Source organism: Rutidosis leptorrhynchoides, chromosome 4 (assembly GCF_046630445.1).
Source record: "Rutidosis leptorrhynchoides isolate AG116_Rl617_1_P2 chromosome 4, CSIRO_AGI_Rlap_v1, whole genome shotgun sequence".
NCBI lineage: Eukaryota > Viridiplantae > Streptophyta > Magnoliopsida > Asterales > Asteraceae > Rutidosis > Rutidosis leptorrhynchoides.
The window spans coordinates 280,922,597-280,943,021 of NC_092336.1; the positions used below are offsets into that span (position 1 = coordinate 280,922,597).

General features: G+C 37.7%; 2 protein-coding genes across 2 annotated transcripts in view; both read left to right on the top strand.

The window, feature by feature from the left end:
- Positions 1 to 14,249: 14,249 nt before the first annotated feature.
- LOC139841638 (uncharacterized mitochondrial protein AtMg00810-like) lies at positions 14,250 to 14,711 on the top strand. Its single transcript, XM_071831847.1, has 2 exons — positions 14,250 to 14,467; positions 14,558 to 14,711. Exons 1-2 carry the CDS (start codon positions 14,250 to 14,252, stop codon positions 14,709 to 14,711), a joined length of 372 nt encoding a protein of 123 aa, XP_071687948.1.
- Positions 14,712 to 18,403: 3,692 nt separating this feature from the next.
- The window catches only part of LOC139841639 (protein FAR1-RELATED SEQUENCE 5-like), a 55,615-nt gene continuing 53,593 nt past the window's right edge, over positions 18,404 to 20,425 (top strand). Inside the window, exon 1 of the mRNA XM_071831848.1 lies at positions 18,404 to 18,700. Coding sequence (XP_071687949.1) covers positions 18,404 to 18,700 — 297 coding nt within the window. The remainder of the gene's footprint in view (positions 18,701 to 20,425) is intronic.

Below are 20,425 nucleotides of genomic sequence, written 5' to 3' on the forward strand. Positions count from 1 at the left end.
CCTCAACCACAACAATCTGATGATTCCAAGAAGGAAGATTCCACCTGTTTCAATTGTGGCAAAGTCGGCCATTTCTCTCGTGATTACAAAATGCCAAAAAGAAGGATGTGGCTTACTACAAAAAGAAAATGTTGATGGTGAAGGTTATGGAAACTGGGGGAGAGCTGAAACCGGTAGATGATACTTGGTTTAACTGGACTAATGAGTCAGAATCCGAGGAGGTACATTAAAATGTTTGCAAAGTGACCATGCTTATCAAAGCCAAGGAAGCTAAGGAAAGTGCTGACTCAACATCTGATGATGATGAGGTACAATTACCTGAAATCCCTCCTGATTTTGTTAACATACAAAACTCCTTGATGAAGAATTTAGTCTCAATCACCAAAGAGGTTAAAGTCTAAAAACTGAAAACAGAACTTTAAAAGATAAAATCAAACTAAATGAGACTAAACCTTCTTCATCACAATCGAAAACAAATCGTTTGAGAACCCAACTCAATGCAATGGACACTGAGATGGAAGAACTTAAAAAGTCAATTCTTCCGATCAAAATTGAACGAACTGATTATCGTTTAAAGTCCGAACGTCTTGAGGAAAAAGTCAAATTCTTGGAAAAGGATTTGTCTGACCTAAAAGAACAACATGAACCCACCATTTCCAAGTTGAATAAGAAAATTATTCAATTGGAAGAAATCATTATTAAAAAGAAATCTGAGCTTTCTCTTCTCAATAAAGAAATTATTGAAATGAAAGCTCAGCTTGTTAAATATGAAGATAAACTTTATCGCATTGAGCAATCAAAAGCAATAAATGAAATGGAACTTTCAAAGCAAACAATCTTTATAAATAGATCAAAAACCATTCATGGTGAAAGATGGGGGGTTGGGTATAAAGATCCCAAGACGTTGGATGAAATTTTAAAGAAAGTTCCTGGTTTATATCATTCTGGTTACTTTCAAGCTGGTTTACCATATCATTTTGTGCATTCATCTGATGCTGATTTTGATAATGTTGTTGCTAATCGTTCATCTAAGAAATATTATCAAATTAACTTGATGTATGAAAAGATTAATGCTAAATTGGGTAAATCACATCCTAGTTTCTTAGAAGAACTTGCTGAACATGAACAGAATATGCAACATGCTGACTATGTGCCTAAGCGTAGATTGGTTTATATTCCTACACTCATGCTAGAGAAATACATTTTAATACTTGAGAATAAGTGTTTAACAAACCTAGTTCTAGCATTATTACCATAGATGAGGTGTTTGATGAACTAACTTTTGATGTAAAATGAAACAACCCAACCCGTATTTAACCCGATAAATTTTTTTAAAAACAAAATAAACCATTCACACGCCACTTTAAATGGTTACATGTTGTCGGCTGGTTTATATGAATCGTTTAAACATTCAACAAGTTTAATGTTACATGATAGGCACGAAGGCCCTTAATCAAAAGCATTACAAATTCGACCTTAAAAACATAGTTTTAAACCAAACAACACACGAGCATGGTTTGGGGCTAAATTACCCAAAACAATAGGCCGTCTTCCAAAAGCTATGCCTGCACAATCATCATGGGAATATATAATTCCCAGCAACCCCTTTTCCCTTCTCCATACTTGTACCTAAAAATTAAACAACGAGAGGGGTAACCAAAACACTTAGTGAATGCAATAATTATACATATACATATATAATCTACTTACTTGCAATCACTTACACAATTTCCGCATACATACTAGCAATATAATTAGCATACCATCATAAAGTTTAACGCTAAATCTCCGATAACACAAGCTAGTATAACATTAGCATATAACACGAACAATATAGTATGCTACACTACAATACACACCACAATGATGTTCACAACATCAATTAGTATTCAAGATTTCAAGGCTAGCCCAACGAATTCTATCGTCAACATCGAACTTAATTCCCATCCATCCTAATAAATGTGGTATCGTCAACATCGAACTTAAACTCACATATGAGGTATCGTCAACATCGAACTTAAACCCTCATCGAATTAATTAATGAGGTATCGTCAACATCGAACTTAAACCCACATATGAGGTAGCGTCAACATCGAACTTAAACCGTCATCGAATAAATTAATGTGGTATCATCAACATCGAACTTAAACCCACATATGAGGTATCTTAAACATCGAACTTAAATCCACATCAAGTGTCACTACAATAGTGGTATGGCTTCGTCAACATCGAACTTTAAATCCATACATGAGGTATCATCAACATCGAACTTTAACCATCATCAAAACAAACAATATACTCTAGGATATGGTATCATCAACATCGAACTTCAACCCATATCCCACAAGTACATAAATCATATACATACATATATTATTATTCCACTCACCTTATCGACTAGGCGATGAATTAAACAGTTTCGCAAGCTTCAAAGCAAAGTACCACTACCACCAAAACGTAGCTAGAGACATAGGGAACAACTTTAAAACTCGGACTCGGGCGAGATTTGGCCTTCTTCTACCCCAAAGTGAGCTCTCTCTCACTAAAACTCTATTTCTCTCTCTAAACTTTAAATATGTAGGTGAAAGAGTGTTAAATGTGTTAGGGATAAGCTTGAATCAGCTTTTATGTTCCCCAAACCGTCCATAATGAGAAAAGACCAAAACACCTCAAAAGATACCCTTAAAAACGGGTTAAAATAGTCAGTTCTGCGACAATGTCGCGTTTCGCGACAACATGTAGCGTTTCGCGACAACCAGGACGCGACAACACCAACTAAAACGCGATAAAGTGGTCAAGTGGGGGATTTCCAAGCTGCGCATTTCAACCCATTTCATCGCGATCCGCGATGAACCAAATCGCGATACACTGCCTTTAAACGCGACAGTTTTCTAGTTTTGTCCCATTACCAATATTTAAGCCATTTAAATCAACCACGGTTAAGTTTAAACGTTCACAAGGTTAAAATACGCACCTTAGGGCCATGTACTAGGAAAAACGGGATGTTACAACTCTCCCCCACTTGAATTGAATCACGTCCTCGTGATCCACATCAACATTAGAAGTTAAGCACTTTTTCCTCGAACATTTCTGTTTCCAACGCGGAGTCACACATGTAGTAATCACTCATCCAAATTCTCGCTTCGTACACTAACGTTATATTACAACAACCGTACTTCACACTTCCATTCGACCAAAAATTTCCACCACTCACTCGGAAGTACACCATAACATTCTTTCAATGGCCTTATTATTCCATCATTTTCAACGATATCGGGTAATCAACCCACGAAACAAAACAACCACAACTGTTTTCTCCTACGCCGAGTATCCAAACTCGTACCATACACTTTACAGTCGTCCTAAAAGCAGAACAATTCACGACAATCATCGTCGTCGCGCCTTTCAATTGTGCTTTTCGAAAACTCTCGTATCGCCATTCGGGAACTTCGCCATTCCAACTCATGTCGCAAAAATACCTTCACAATTTATTCCAAAGTCCAACTTGGGACTTCTCCGAAGACCATCGAAGTCTTCCTTTCCTAAATAAGCCACACCCATTCACTCATCACGTCTATTAGATAGGGATTATTTCAAAATCTCTGGTACTTACTCCCCCACTTAGGATTCTAATCCCGTACACCCACCGCCAAGGTGATAACATTTCGTGAATTGCTGACATTACATAACCCACATGACCGGTCTCGATGCTGGTCATACTCAACGATTCTTCACAGACCTATAACAAGGTATTCGAACCTCAATCCTTCAAATTGGTCAAACGCTAACGCCCGCTAAACAACACAGTAAACCACAGTTGTATCTCCGGGTTCCTCACCGGTACTCAAATACAAGGTAATCACACCATCAGAGTGAAGCATTTCGCTAGCAGGTATAAGGAGGCACCTGACGCAGTGTCATGCAACTCCTATCACTACCACTGAGTCTCAAGAGCTCGACCCTTACGGGGTCTACTCTCTGTGTCACACGTCTTCTGACTACTCGAAGTCACGCGATTTCCAAGAACTTTACGGCTCAGCGCCCACAACCTTCTAGCGATACCCACTAGTCTCAATTCATCTAGGTCGCACCACTAGCCTATTAACCTTTCAACTCATCACTAAGGAGATGCTTGGAAACACCAAGGCTTATACCCTTCTAACTTCGTCATAAACATCATCACGGTTACCTTCTCACATAAATTCTATGAACACTCACTACACGCACCGCATCAAACCGTAATCGTGGTTAATGAAGAGTGAGATCTTACGGAATCACCCACTACATTGTATCATGTAGCCGTCAAAAGCCGAATCCTTATGCTGGGATGTCACTCGACACTTTACTTACCAAATCACTAAATTAACATGTAAATATCATCCAACATACGTTTGCATTATGGCTACGCCCTAATTGGTTTCATCACCATACGTTTAGTTATTAAACTCATACACGCACAACAATACACGACACAATTGATAATTCCTACGGGTCTCACTCGATCGAGTTTTAACAACCCAAAAACCAAAACGCAAAAACTCTAGACAGCAACAGACCCAAATAATAGAGTCAAGGCACAACACACCGACCTATACGACCAATCTCCTCATCGATCATAGCCCACGAACTCTCGCGAATTAATTTCACCATAAAATCGATGCTCACTTTCATCCGTTGGCATCAATTAAGCAATGACCTAACGCCAACATAACTCGCACCTCGTATATCAAGAACGCCGCTACCCGCAGGGTAGACTTTTCCAACCAGTGGGTGCACTCGACCCATTGCACCTGCAATTTTCCAACCGACAATACACCTATGCTTATCTTCTGGAAAAAGAGTGAACAATGTTGTCATAACAATTGCGTTACTCACATCTTCGCCATCAAACACCGTCCTAGACTTGTTCGACCGTCAAGTCTGTGTCCGCATTCTCGACAATCTTGCATAACCATCTCGTTAAAGGGAGATGAAATTTACCAGTATAGTATCTCACGATTCGTACGTCACATCACCTTGTTCCATTCGTCCGATGCTACCAGTCTCACGACTAAATGACTTCAATCATAATCAACCTATGAACCTTACGGTTCTTCAACTCCCAACACCACAACGAGCACGCGTTATCAACCAAACACTAAAGCCCATTTATATAGGTTGGTAAAACCAAACTCTTCACTCAATGCTAAGTAATTCTTAGAATGATTAAGTCTTACGCCCTTCGTTCGTCAATCCAACCGTCAATCGTAGGGCAATTCTATTAGGAATGCTACCCATAAAAATACAACGTATTAACACATTGCATTCACCCCCAGGCAGCACTCTCATGAGTCAATGACTCAAGCGCTACCCTAGTGCACCGTTATCGAAATTACTAACCCCGTATCCTTATGGTTACTAATAACCTACACATTCACTCGAGACTAAGTGGATCTCGAGACGAGATTTAAGTTTCTAAATTCATAACCGAATCCATCGGCACACAACAAATAATAATAAGGCATATTTGTATCGAAAAATGAAAGTACCTGAATCTACATTGTTGGACTTCTGCGCTTCATTATCCATCAAATAGTCGCGCTCTAACCTCCTAACCCGATCTTCAAACGATTCGGAACACTCTGACATTCGGTTTCCCTCCTTCCGGCAAATGAAGCACTTGAACGCGCTTAAAGGTACACCCGTACAATCCCGTGCCAAATGACCTCGTCCTCCACACCTAAAACACATAGGCACGAAACCTCCTAAATTTTTAGTTTGATTACCAACCAACTCGGGACACTTTGACTTTTGGTGCCCTTCCTTTCGATACTTCAAACATACAAGCTCGCCCGACGGAAAATCGCGAGACTTATGTCCCCTTTGCCCACAATTGTACCATTTAGACGTACTAAAGTCCGACAATCCCTTCTCCATGCTACCCGGGCTCTCAATTACACCTTTACCTTGATCATAAAACAACTCAAGACACTCTGACCTTCGGTGTCCATCTTTTCGACACTCAAAACATATGTCGTTCTTAGGAGGTGCATTTGTGCAATCACGCGACAAATGACCCTTTTGTACGCAATTATAGCACGTAGGTCCATAACCTCCCTTACTCATATTCTTCACATTTTCAACACCCTCGGGCGTACTTCTCGCCCTCTTACTAGGAGTGCCATTTGACTCAAACTTCCCCTTACCCGAAAAGTGATCGACTGTTTTTGGAGAATGTGATTCGAAACTCACTAATACTCCTTTACCGCCACCAACTTGAGGTTTGGGAAACCTCTTATAAAACTCTTCGCTTATGACTTTAGCCACTTGGTCTCGGACCATTTCAGTTACTCGTCCTTCGAACAATTCCTTGGTTACTTCCCTAACATTTTCGGCAAAAACCGAGACATATCGTTCAAACACAGCCACAACCCTCGCCGTTAACTCATCCTTCCTTTCATGAGTAGGCGCATCCGTTCCGGTTCCATCTTTCGTCTTCATTCTAAAGAATGCATATAGATTAAAAAACGAAACGGAGGGTCGTTCCTATTATTCCAATGGAGTGAAGCATCTTCCGTTTAATTTATATATGCTGGTCCTAAATCTATTATTCCTTCATATAGGTTAGTAAGGGCAAATATGACCTAGGGTCGTTCCTTGAGCGGTCGAATTTGAAACGGAGCTTATTCAGATGATTAAGTAATTAAGATTGGGTTTGTACACAATTTAGTATCCAAGACTAGTAGCCAGGTACAACTTGTGTGGAGAGGCAGGATCCTTTTCGTCCCAATAAATTGTCGACTGGTCGGAAAATCCAACAACCAAGTTCAACCGGTTTATTCTAGACACAACTTTATCCGGAATATCAAATTGTGTAAAGGCAATAGTTGGGTTGATTTGATTTATAATTGTATTTAAAAGATTAAATCAATATTATTAAAATAAGCTAGCTAGCATGCAATAGCTAAGGATAGAGAATACGTGGTCCACCATGATTTAAGATAACGTAGTGTCGGGATGATTGCGAGACACTCATTGGTTAGATATACCTTGGTGTAAACACTAGATTTCCTACTAATTGATTTCTCGATTAGCAAGTTACGGGGAACTAGGCTTTGAAGATTCTGATTGGATGGACTATGCTCAACTCCTGATGCTTTATCCAGTTTAAGGATATAAGCGGCCCACCTTGGATGCAATGCATACCTTGGGTGCACGAAGAAAGTAGCTTAGCCATATACATATAATATCCAACCTTTCTTAACACCCTAGTGTATCACCCAAGTGAGTGGTTATGATTGTGTTTCGAATTCTTTTCTGTCAATGGTTTGGTAAAATCTAAGGGTTTGTAGACAAATTAGAACCTCTGATAGTTTTCAGTCATCCTTAAAGATTTATAAGCTTAGTTTGTATTGTAGTGCGTTAAATTCCCATTTATGATTTAAACCAGCCCTTACTTAAATCTACCCAATAAATCCCTTAGTTATCCACCATGTACTAGACTTATAGTGGTTCCATAGCTTCTAACCTTAACCATCAACACTGTACTCTACTGTTGCAACAGTATTTCCTCGAGTCTTATACTCTTGACCAATGTCTTGATCTGGCCCTATGGTGATTCCCCATACACTTTATAGTATTTCCGAAGGGTTCATACCTTGACCAATGTATAAACACAGATAATTAATTACCTTTATATTTTCAACTTTATAAAAGGTTTAATCACGTTTATTGGTGGCAGGACGATAATAACGAGGTTTAATATCATAGACAGAAAGCGAGTACGAAATGATAATCATCCTTAACTAACATTATTAAATCATGGCAAACAATCAAGCAATTACTCGCACATCCTGGCAACAAGCATTTCTAATATTAATAAATCACAAACATCGAACAAGAATATTATAATAAATTAATAAAAGAAAGGATAGATGTTACCGAATAATGTCGGCAGAATAATACTTGTATTTCTTCATAATATCCATAGCGTTACAATGCTTCATAGCTTCTACTACTAACTACATACTAATCTCCTATTGATCACTCGAGAGCGACAATAGAGAGATAATTATTTTTCCTAATCTCTGTACTTTTCTCTCTCTAGAATCTAGAGAGAAAGTAGAGAGAGAACTAATCTCCTATAGATTATTAGAGAGCGACTATAGAGAGATATTTGAGAGAGAAGTGAAGAATTGGTGTCTGAAATGGTGGGATGAAGCCCCCATTCATAGGAAGTGCTTGCTGGAAAAATTGTAATTAAATGGCTGAAAAACGGCTTGGCACCTGGTAGGCCATTTGCCCTGGCAAGCCGTTTTTAATGCTTGTTTACTGGTAGGCCATTTTCCCTTACGGAAATCCGTTTGGCAAGCCGTTTGCTGGATCGTAACTTGTCTTTCACCGTTTTTGCTCTAGAATCTTCGTTTTAGATTCGTTTCTGACGATTCTTGCGCCCATGCGTTCGTAATTAAATATCCTACAACATGAGATTAAGTAAATAAACTTTTCCAAAAATTATAAAATAAGTTATTTAAATTCGAGTTAATCGTCTTAGCTGGTTTTGCTCGTTTTTCATCTATTTTTAGCGATTCTTGAAACATAGCCTTTGTAATGACTAAATCTACTAAATTAACCAACAAAGTGATTATTTTAGGGATAAAGTTTGGAACTTTATGATTTTAGGGCTCAATATCGGGGGTAAAAACATGAATTTTTGGCCGATATCACCGACACATTTTTTTTTAAAATAAATAAACCATTCACATGCCACTTTAAATGGTTACATGTTGTCGGCCGGTTTATACGAATCGTTTAAACATTCAACAAGTTTAAGGTTACATGATAGGCACGAAGGCCTTTAATCAAAAGCATTACAAGTTCGACCTTAAAAAGATAGTTTTAAACCAAACGATACACGAGCATGGTTTGGGGTTAAACTACCCAAAACAATCGGCCGTCTTCCAAAAGCTATGCCTACACAATCATCATGAGAATATCTAATTCCCGGCGACCCCTTTTCCCTTCTCCATACATGTACCTAAAAAGTAAACAACGAGAGGGGTAAGCAAAACGCTTAGTGAATGCAATAATTATACATATACATATATATTCTACTTACTTGCAATCACTTACACAATTTCCTCATACATACTGGCAATATAATTAGTATACCATCATAAAGTATAACAGTAAATCTCCGATAACACAAGCTAGTATAACATTAGCATATAACACGAACAATATAGTATGCTACACTACAACACACACCACAATGATGTTCACAACATCCATTAGTATTCAAGATTTTAAGGCTAGCCCAACGAATGGTATCGTCAACATCGAACTTAATTCTCATCCGTCCTAATAAATGTGGTATCGTCAACATCGAACTTAAATCCACATATGAGGTATCGTCAACATTGAACTTAAACCCTTATCGAATGAATTAATATGGTATCATCAACATCGAACTTAAACCCACACATGAGGTATCGTCAACATCGAACTTAAACCCTCATCGAATAAATTAATGTGGTATCGTCAACATCGAACTTAAACCCACATATGAGGTATCGTCAACAACGAACTTAAACCCTCATCAAATGTCACTACAATAGTGGTATTGCTTCATCAACATCGAACTTTAAATCCATACATGAGGTATCGTCAACATCGAACTTTAACCCTCATCAAAACAAACAATATACTCTAGGATATGGTATCGTCAACATCGAACTTCAACCCATATCCCACAAGTAAATAAATCATATACATACATATATAATTATTCCACTCACCTTATCGACTAGGCGATGAATTAAACAATTCCGCAAGCTTCAAAGCAAAGTACCACTACTACCAAAATGTAGCTAGAGACATAGGGAGCAACTTTAAAACTCGGACTCGGGCGAGGTTAGGCCTTATTCTTCCCCAAAGTGAGCTCTCTCACACTAAAACTCTATTTCTCTCTCTAAACTTTAAGTGTGTAGGTGAAAGAGTGTTAAATGTGTTAGGGATAATCTTGAATCAGCTTTTATGTTCCCTAACCGTCCATAATGTTAAAATACCAAAACACCCCAAAAGATACCCTCAAAAATGGGTTAAAATAGTCAGTTATGCGACAATGTCGCGTTTCACGATAGCATGTTGTGTTTCGCGACAACCAGGACGCGACAACACCATTCAAAACGCGATAAAGTGGTCAGGTGGGGGATTTCCAAGCCGTCGCATTTCAACCCATTTCATCACGATCCTCGATGAACCAAATAGCGATACATTACCTTTAAAAGCGACAGTTTTCTAGTTTTGTCCCATTACCAACATTTAAGCCATTTAAATCAACCACAGTTAAGTTTAAACGTTCACAAGGTTAAAATACGCACCTTAGGGCCATGTACTAGGAAAAACGGGATGTTATATAAAACCAATTCTACCTGCTTTACCTGCATTTCCCGTTTCTGATGCTAAAATCTGTGAAGACCTAGCACATGAATTAACTGTCTTCTTTGAGACGGAATCACCAGGTCAAAAGACTTTAGATGTAAAGGTAGAAGCTCAGAATGAACCACAAATTGAACCTTTGATAGACTTCAATGCAAAAATATCTGTTGCAAGTAATTTGAGTCGTATAGTAGATATACTGAAAAAGGAAAATGTTGAATTGCAACTTAAGTGTAAATCATTAGAACAAATGCTTGCTTTGTGTGATAAGTTGCCTCCACTTCTTAAGAAAGAATGTACTTATGCTTTTAAGGAAGGTGAAGTTGTAGTTTCTGCTGAGGAATTATGTATTGAGATTAAAAGTTTAAAACAAAAGATCATTCAATTAAAACAGGCAAACACACTTAAGCAACCTTCTACTATTGAAACCAATGTGTCTGAATGTGTTTGTGGGATTACTAAGAAGGTTAAGGGACAACAAAATCTAAGGATGCTAAACCCATTTCTATTATTAAAAATTCTCTACGCTCTCAATTGGAAAAAGTGTTTCAAAAGTTGCACCTTCAACACATTTTATTGTAAAGAAGGTTCATTCTCAAGATGGTTCTTTTTCAACTAAAAAGATTCCTATGATTACAATGTCCAATCAATCAAAGGAAAGTTTTTTAAAGAAATCAGTTAAGTCTAAACAATACACAAGTCCTAAACCTGATTTGAGTGAGTATGATGCAAACGAACGTAAAATCAAATTAGAAATTTTGCAAAATCAATCAACTCATGTGTCAACTGAGAAGTTTAGACATCTAACTAGCAGAGGTGTTTTTCATGTCACAGGTCATAATCCAAATTTGACTTACAAGTCTGTATGGGTTCCTAAGTCAACAACTAAGAAAGTAGCAAACAAACCAAAGAAATCTGCTAGTCGACCTAGGAAGTCATCACATGTTTTTCAATTTTCTTTTGTGAACAATACCTCTACATGGAATAAGTTGTGTGTTAAGACTTCTCATAATGATGTAAAATTTGATATCGCTTATGATGCTTCATGTAATATGGTTTTAGATTATGCTTTAATGTCTAAATTGCATGCTGCATTACGTGATTCATTAATTTGCGATCCAAAGTTTTTTGTTGGTTCTAATCGTAGAGGACCCAAGAAACTTTGGGTACCTAAACTCTAGGAAACTTAACGTTTACAGGATTTCAACATCTGTGTTTGGTACATCAACTCCGATTGTTCTCGACACATGACGGGCGATAAATACTTTCTTGTCAATTATGTTGACAAATTCCTAAGAACGGTTACATTTGGAAATGACGAGATTGCAGCGATAACGGGTTATGGAGATTATGTGAAAAATGGCATAACAATCCAACGTGTTTCATATGTTGAGGGTTTGGGGTGCATTTTGTTTAGTGTCAGCTAATTTTGTGACGGAGATCTCAAAGTTCTGTTTAAACGTCGTCAATGCTCGGTGCAATCTACCGATGGAAATGATCTCCTTGTTGGTAAACTTTGTGCTTCAATATATACTATTGACCTCAATGATGTACCATCACATGGAACCATGTGTTTGGCCACCCGTTCCACAAAAGAAAATTCGTAGTTATGGCATTACCGGATATCACACCTGAATTACAAGGGTATCAATCGACTAGTCTCTAAAGACTTAGTTGATGGTATTCCCAGCTTTCAATATGATAAGCATCAGGTGTGTCCATCATGTGCGATGGGTAAGCTAAAATGAACTAATCATCTGCTTAATTAAAACCCCAGTACTTCATCATCTTTTCAATTATTGCATATGGACTTATGTGGACCTATTAGAGTTTCTAGCCTCGGTGGCCAGAAACATGTGCTTGTCATTTTAGATGACTATACACGATTTACATGGATTTTTCTTTTGAGAACTAAATTAGAAACCCCCGCCATTATCATTGAGTTTATCAAAAAGACTCAACGCTCTTTTAACAAACATGTTAAGAGCATCCGAACTGATAATGGGACGGAATTTAAGAATAACCTGCTTGATAGTTATTTGAAAGACCAAGGAATTGAATATCAGTTCTCTGCTGCAAGAACCACTCAACAGAATGGAGTAGTCGAATGACGTAATCATACATTGTGTGAGGTAGCTCGAATGATGCTTGCCTACTCTAAACTACCTTCGAAAATGTAGGGAGAGGCCATTTCAACTGCATGTTATACCCAAAATCGTTGTATCATTAATAAACATTTTGACAAACCTCCTTATGAGTTACTATATGGTAGACGCCCGAATGTTAAATATTTCCGTGTCTTTGGTTGTATATGCTACCAGCTTAACGATTTTGACAGCCTCAGAAAGTTTGATCCTCATGGCGATCAAGCCATATTTCTCGGTTATTCGTCGAACAAGGTTGCTTATCTTGTCTATCACAAAAGGATAAAAATGATCAAGGAAAGCATAAATGTTAAGTTCAATGAGTTATCGAGGATGACTTTTGAACAACTCAGTTCAAAACCCGATCCTAACCTGGCGACCACTTCTTCTGCACAAAACTCAATTTTCTCGAAGAAGGGTGTTACTACGGTAACAACAGAGGAACTGGATCTACTATTTGATTCATTGTATACTCCTCAACGAAATTCTAATGTTAATGCCGTAACTGAAACACTAACACAATCTACTACCCTGGAGACACAACCAAGTCTCTATGATGAAGATACAACACCAACTGATTCACTAGTTGTGTCTTCATCTTCCCTCCCACCTCTAGATGATAATCTTGATACGCTTTAAGATACATCCATTAATTCAATTCCAAATATTTCTCATGTAATTCAATCCAACCCATTAGATGATGCTACGTCAGAACAAGAGGATCGTGGCTCAACGTCAACAATGGTTGATGTTTCAATGGATACCACTGATGTAGGACCTCTACCACATACAAACCGATGGACTAAAAATCATCCTATTGATCTTATTATTGGAGATGCTACTGCTCCAGTGTCAACTCGAAGGGCAACTCGAAATATGTGTTTATATACTGCCTTCTTTAGTAAGATTGAACCAACTTCGATGGCTCAAGCCTTACTTGATCCAAACTGGGTAATAGCAATGCAAGTAGAGATAAGTTAATTTGAATGTTTGAAGGTATGGCGATTAGTTCCAAGACCAACGGGTCAGAAACCAATCGGTGTTAAGTGGATCTTTAAGAATAAGAAAGATTCTGATGGGATTGTGGTTCGAAATAAGGCACGACTAGTGGCTAAGGGTTATAGACAATAAGAGGGTATTGACTACGATGAAATGTTTGCTCCGGTTGCAAGGATTGAGGCTATACGTCTTTTTCTTGCATTTGCTTCTCATATGAAGTTTATGGTGTTCTAAATGGGTGTCAAAACCGCTTTCCTTAATGGACATCTTCAAGACGAGGTTTATGTTGATCAACCTGAAGGCTTTATCGATCCTAATCATCCGAATCATGTATACTACTTGGAGAAAGCTTTGTACAGGCTAAAGCAAGCACCGCGTGCATCGTGCGAAACCTTAACAAAGTATTTGCTGGAAAATGGATTTTCTCATGGAACGATTGATACAACGCTCTTCATACGTAAAAACCATGATCACATTATTTTGGTACAAATTTACATTGATGACATTATTTTTGGTTCCACGTCCCCGGGCTTATGCAAAGAATTTGGTGACCTAATGGCCAACAAATTCGAAATGAGCATGCTTGACTAGCTTGATTTCTTTTTGGGGTTACAAGTCAAATAATTACCAAATGGTATTTTTATCAGTCAAAGCAAGTATATCAATGATATGCTAAAACGCTTTCAAATGACTTCTTTAAGACCCATGAAAATCTCAATGAGGAAATTGCTGGATACTGACGAAAAAGGGGAACCCTTTGATTTAACGCTTTATAGAAGCATGGTTGGTTCTTTAATGTACTTAGCTGTGAGCAGACTGGACATTACACTTGTTGTAATGGTCTGTGCTCATTTTCTATCGAACCCAAAGAAATCACACTCGAAAGCAGTGGTTAGGATATTCTAGTACCTAAACGGTACACCTACCCTTGGAATCTGGTATCCTCATGGATCCGATTTCAATCTCACCGCTTACACAGATGCTGATCATGGCAGTTGCCAAGTTGATAGAAAAAGCACATCTGGATCAATACAGATGTTGGGAAATAGACTAGTCAGTTGGTCATCCAAAAAGCAGAACTATGTGTCTTTATTAACGGCTGAGTCTGAGTATATTACTGCAGCTCACTGTTGTTCACTATGTCTTTAAGATTACTAAGACCCTAATTTACTGTGATTCACAGAGTGCTATTGCAATAACTAGCAACCCGGTCCAGCATTCTAAGACCAAACACATAGATATTCATTATCGTTTCATCAAGGACCATGTAGATAAGGGAGATGTAGAATTATAGTTCATGCCTACCAAAGTTCAATTAGCTGACATGTTCACTAAATCTTTAGATGAAGTTAGGCTAAAGTTCGTAATCAAAGAAATTGGCATGGTGGAGTATACTGATTAAACTTCCTTAGTTCTATGGGTTCTTATACCTGGGATCTTGTGTTTAGGGGGAGTATATACTTTCTAGGGTGAGCAACTAAACTCTAATGCTTTAGATATTATTTGCAAGGGGGAACTATTATTTTGTTAACTCCCTGGTTTTAAATTTCAATGGTTACGAAAGGGGGAGGTAGCTAATTGTTATCATATTTCAAGGGGGGTTAATTCATTTTCTTGGGACAAATCAAAATGCTGATTTACTTAATTGTATATCATTTTTTGAGGGGGAGAAAAAGGAAGAAAATGAAAAGAAAATTGATTTTCAAAAGTGAATTCATAAGTTCTTTGATTTTAAATCTGAAATAATTCACTATGGCTTGTATACATCTCAGTATGCAACCCGTTTCATCAATTGATATCACTGAAGATTTGTACTTTGTACATAATTCAAAGTTTTTCTAAGTACAAATCTTGTTTTTAGAAAATTCATAAACATTGGAAAATTTAAAATCCAAAAAGATTTGTGTTTTTCTTGAATAAATGCTATTTTAGCAGCATACCGAATCTGACAACCAAACAATCCAGATTCAGTAAGTTCAAAAGCTTTCAAAATTTACTCAGAAATCTTGTTTATTGAAAATATTATAAACTTGTGATATTTTTGAAGCCACATAACCCACTACTGCTAATCCACAAGGAGAACCCGCTCGATTTAAATTTGAGCTAAGAGAGGTACAAGGATTGAGGAGAATCACAAAAGTAGATTTCAGGAGGATCTTTCAACTTTCTCTTGTAGATAATGCTCCTGCTCTTCCTGCAAATAAACAAATGTTGAATTCTGTATTCTAACTGAGATATAATAGAGATACTCGGGTTACACCTGCTATGTTCCAAAAGAATTTCTTACACTTCAGGTGGTATGTGATCTTCTCGATCATCAACTGATGTTTCCTAATGACACAAAGTGGATCTGATAGCATGACGGTCCCAATACTGAAGCTCTTCTACTCTTTTACAAGAGTAGAACATCCAGATTATGCTGAATTATTATGGGATCGGGTACATGCTCAAGTGGATAAGACAAGGAGTACCTATGTTCCTTGCATAAGATTTTTCTGTTTGTTTATTCATGATGCTATAACCACTTGCAAAAATGCAAATATTTTTATGCCAGGTACACAGGGAATGATAATGGTCAAGTTTGGGGAAGTAAAGATGAATACCCCGGTGATTTCTGATAATCAATTCACTGCGCCAATTCTAAATTGGTTGTTGAATTTAGCTAATCCCTTAGACGCATGAATGCGTACTTATTTTGAGGCGGTAGGGATACCTCTTCCGAACCCGGTACAACAACAACAAGTTGATCCAGTCGAGGTTCCATCCCCAGAGATTGTAGAAGAACCAATAGTTCAACCACCCAGACCAGCCAATCCTCCACTTAGGATAAACCTGAAATGTCCTAGGGTACCTCAAAGAGCTCAACCATTGAGGATCAGAGAGCCTAGTCCGCTTAGGATTGAACCTACCCTATCTACCACACCTGAGAGCAGTGAAACGGATTCATCAGCAACTGAATCATCCTCAAAACAATCTCCAAATATATGACTGATGAGATTATTCAGACTCCACCAACCCAACTAGTAACTAGATCTAGGACTTCGACTCATATCGTCCGCCAAACAGTTACTCCAACTATTGGTGATACGGATCAAGACTTAGAGGCAACTAGGTCACCCTCACCCATTTCCGTATCACATACAATAATAACAATAAGCCCTACACTAAATGAAGTGAAAGCTTCGGTAGGCAAGATAGCTGAAAGCATGGATGGTAAAAAGACTAATCAGCCCATCCAACCTCATTAGAACTTAACAATAAATCCTACAATGCAAGATGCCTCGGCATCTCAAAAGGAAGTAAAGTCTTCCTCTGCAGTTAAGTCTGCGATGACTCAATCGATTAAGGAACCTCAATCATTGAAGTCCAAAACGGCCGAAGGGGAGCCAAAAAACCTTGAAAGGGCACCCTGCATATTGGCTGGAAATCCTCTTGATATACTTCATCTCCGTGATGATGTATTGCCTCAACGTACAACAGGGCCTGGAGGTCCGGCTAATCCTGATGAGGGAGATCTGCCACATCCCATGGAAACAAATCAACCTGACATTCCTTCGAGAAATTTATCAGACTTCCAGCAGACTATTTCTTTGGTTCAAGAAATTGATCCATTGGTTGAAACCACTTCTCTTCCAGATCTTGAAACTCAGGGTCTGGAGGATGAGTCTTTAATTGAAAGAGATGTGCCACCTCATGGTATGTCAATGACTTCAGGAGGCGGGGATATAATCTCCGCAAGAGCTAAACTGGCGGGTAGTTCTGGTACTCTGTCAGAGTCCCATGAGACTAAAGTCATGGAGGCAGGTGATTCAATCGAATCTTCGCCGGTGACAACTCCGATTGTTACCCAACCTCCATCAGAAGGGGATATCACGAATCTGATTAGTAGTATGTACAACCCTACATATAAGAATAATACCGCACGTATATCCTTACCTGCTCTCACGGAAAATTAAACACGTCCATCGACATCACCTCCAACAGATGCTGTTGCTGCTGTTCTACCTAGTTTTACTGTTGTTTCACCATCTGGGTCACCTTCTCGGACTTCAAATAAATATAAATTTTGATATCTCTCTGATAATGAGGTCGAGGAACTCTACTTTGCTGAATTTGCACGACGAACTGATCTTGATGAAATTCGTGATACTATGATGATATATCTTGAACAACCAAGGGTAGTGTATCCTCTATCTCCATGCAAATCACCTAGACCAATATGTATGCCTGAACATGCTGATTTTGATCTCGACAATCTTCATAAGGGGGAGAATAGACATAGTTCTAGTTCTAGGTCAGGTGCTTTTCAACGATCAACGTATGAAGCCGGTTCATCTAGCCAATATTTAGGAAAAGACGATGTAGTTGATATTTCTGATTCTGAAAGCGATGAAGTTGAGGAGATTCAACACAAAAGTTTACAAGATGAATCGGTTAATCGGAGAGAAGGTGACTCAGGAATGTTAATGATTATGGATGTGGTTACACAGACTGAGGATAAGTCAGCACCAGAGGATAATTGTAATTTTGATAACATCGAAGATATTCTAAAGGGGATAAGTGTTATGAATGAATTTAATGAATATCAATTTGTCAACATTACTTCTCCAATCGAGGAATTTGGGGTTCATTTTGAAAAGGAGATTTTCTCGAATGGTGAAATTGACCCTACAACACCTCCTAATCCTGATGTTTCTTTCCAAATATCAGAAATTATTCTTCAACGTGGTGCTGATTATCAACTCACTGATGAAGAAGAGAAACTAATTCTTTTTTCACCATTCATCGAATAACAAGTTTACAAAATTTATGGTGACTCCGATCTCGTCCTTGCGGCTTCTATGTGTGTTCTCGGTGCATGGATATATCATAAAAAACCAGAATATCTTAAAGCTTATATGAGGGTTCGTGACAAATTCAAATTGAAGAATGAAGAGAAACTTCAAGAACAACAAAGCTCGGAGATTAAAAGCATTAACAAAATTTCAATGATTAAAAAAGATAGAGTGAAGATGCCACTATTCTACATAACAAGAATGGATGATGAGGAATATCAGCTCTCAGAGGCAGATTTTGATAGTTTAAAGATGGACGACATCATATTCATCTATAACTACTTGATTGATCTGAATGAATCTGCAACAATATATCATGCTACTGCAATGAAGGCAGTCTATAGATTTATTCTTGACTCAATGAGATGGATGTTGGTTCATGATTTTCAAATGGGATTAGAGTCTGGACACAAAAAGATTGGAATCAAACCTCCAAATCAAGTGGTTGATCATTTAAGATACATGTCCTTACTTGAAGTAAGTGACTGTCCACATGGGTTTGTGTTTATCAACTCTCACTACACAAAAGTCTTCATCGGAGTCTCAGATTTCAGAAGATATTTAGACGGAACTTTAATGTATGGATTCAAATACATAAGATGGAGACTGATCAACAAATGCAACTCAACAGAAGATAATGAGATAGTCAAATACATTCTCACAAGATTAAAGAGTCGTCTCAAAATAAGAGTAAACATAAGAAGATATGAGGGATTCAAAGGATTTAATTTGAAGATTCATTTCAAAGGAACAAAGTTCCTTTAGATGTTTCAATTAGGATTACATTATAATTTTCACATTTAACACTAAGGAGGAGATTGTTAGGACCCCGAAAGTGGTATAGTGTTAATGTGAAATAAGCCTAAATAAAGGTTCCTTAGAAGAGGGTTATATAAGGAACCAAAGTAGTCCTAATTAGATAGCCATTGTATTGTAACTGAGTTTAAGAAGCTGTGGAATGTAATTTTACCAGATTCTCTCTAATATCGAATCAGTTCTTACATACCGAGTCTCACTCAATCTTATCATTTCTTCTATTCTCACCATGATTTGACCTATCATCAAGTTTTGCATCATGTAGTCAATCATGCAATCAGTTATTCAAATGTAGTAAGCTAGCAACTATTTTCATATGTTTATGTACGCTTTTGATTGAATGGAAACAAACGTGAGGTCAATTTCACGCGTTGCGGGCGCAAAGCTTTTCATTCACAATTATATGTTTCTAATTAAAATATTTTAGCGTCGATAAGCGTAACATAACCAAAAATAAAAATATTCGGTTACAACATACCAAAGAAACTATTGACGATTTTGGGGATCTTAGATCAAACGTATACCTAATCTAGAGGCAGAAAACACTGGACCAAGCTTAACGACACCTAGAGTTGTTATTCATGTTGAGTATGTTTGGGAGCAATTAGATACTTCGGTATTCGGCTAAGGTGTGTGTAGGTTGTGTAAACTAACAATGTAACACGTAACCCATATATAGTACTTGCAGTGTCAGTCGGTCGAAAGACTACATCTGTCGGTCGACTGACCGACTATGTCGAAATTAAGTCAACAAACACCAACTTAGTCTGTCTACCGATGGAGTCTTCTGTCGATCGACAGAATCCGTATGTCGGTCAACAGTAAATCCAGTTAACTATTAATTAAACATTAACATACATTAACGAAACACTGTCAGACATTCAATATTCAAAGTACGATTACAAATTTGTAAATCAAAGACTGAATTAACGTACATAACCACCAGAAATATGGATTTACAATAGGGTTAAGGCTACTCACGGGCATATACTTTTTTTTGCCTCGATGTAGGCCATATACAAAATAAAATACTAATGTAGGTCGCATACTTTCAAAAAGTGTATCGATGTAAATAAAATGTAACCTGTTAGCGACTAAAAAAGTCACCTTTTGTTTACATCATTACACTTTTTGAAAGTATGTGACCTACATTAGTATTTTTTGGGTATATAACTTACATTGGAACAAAAAAAATATATACTTTTTTGAAGA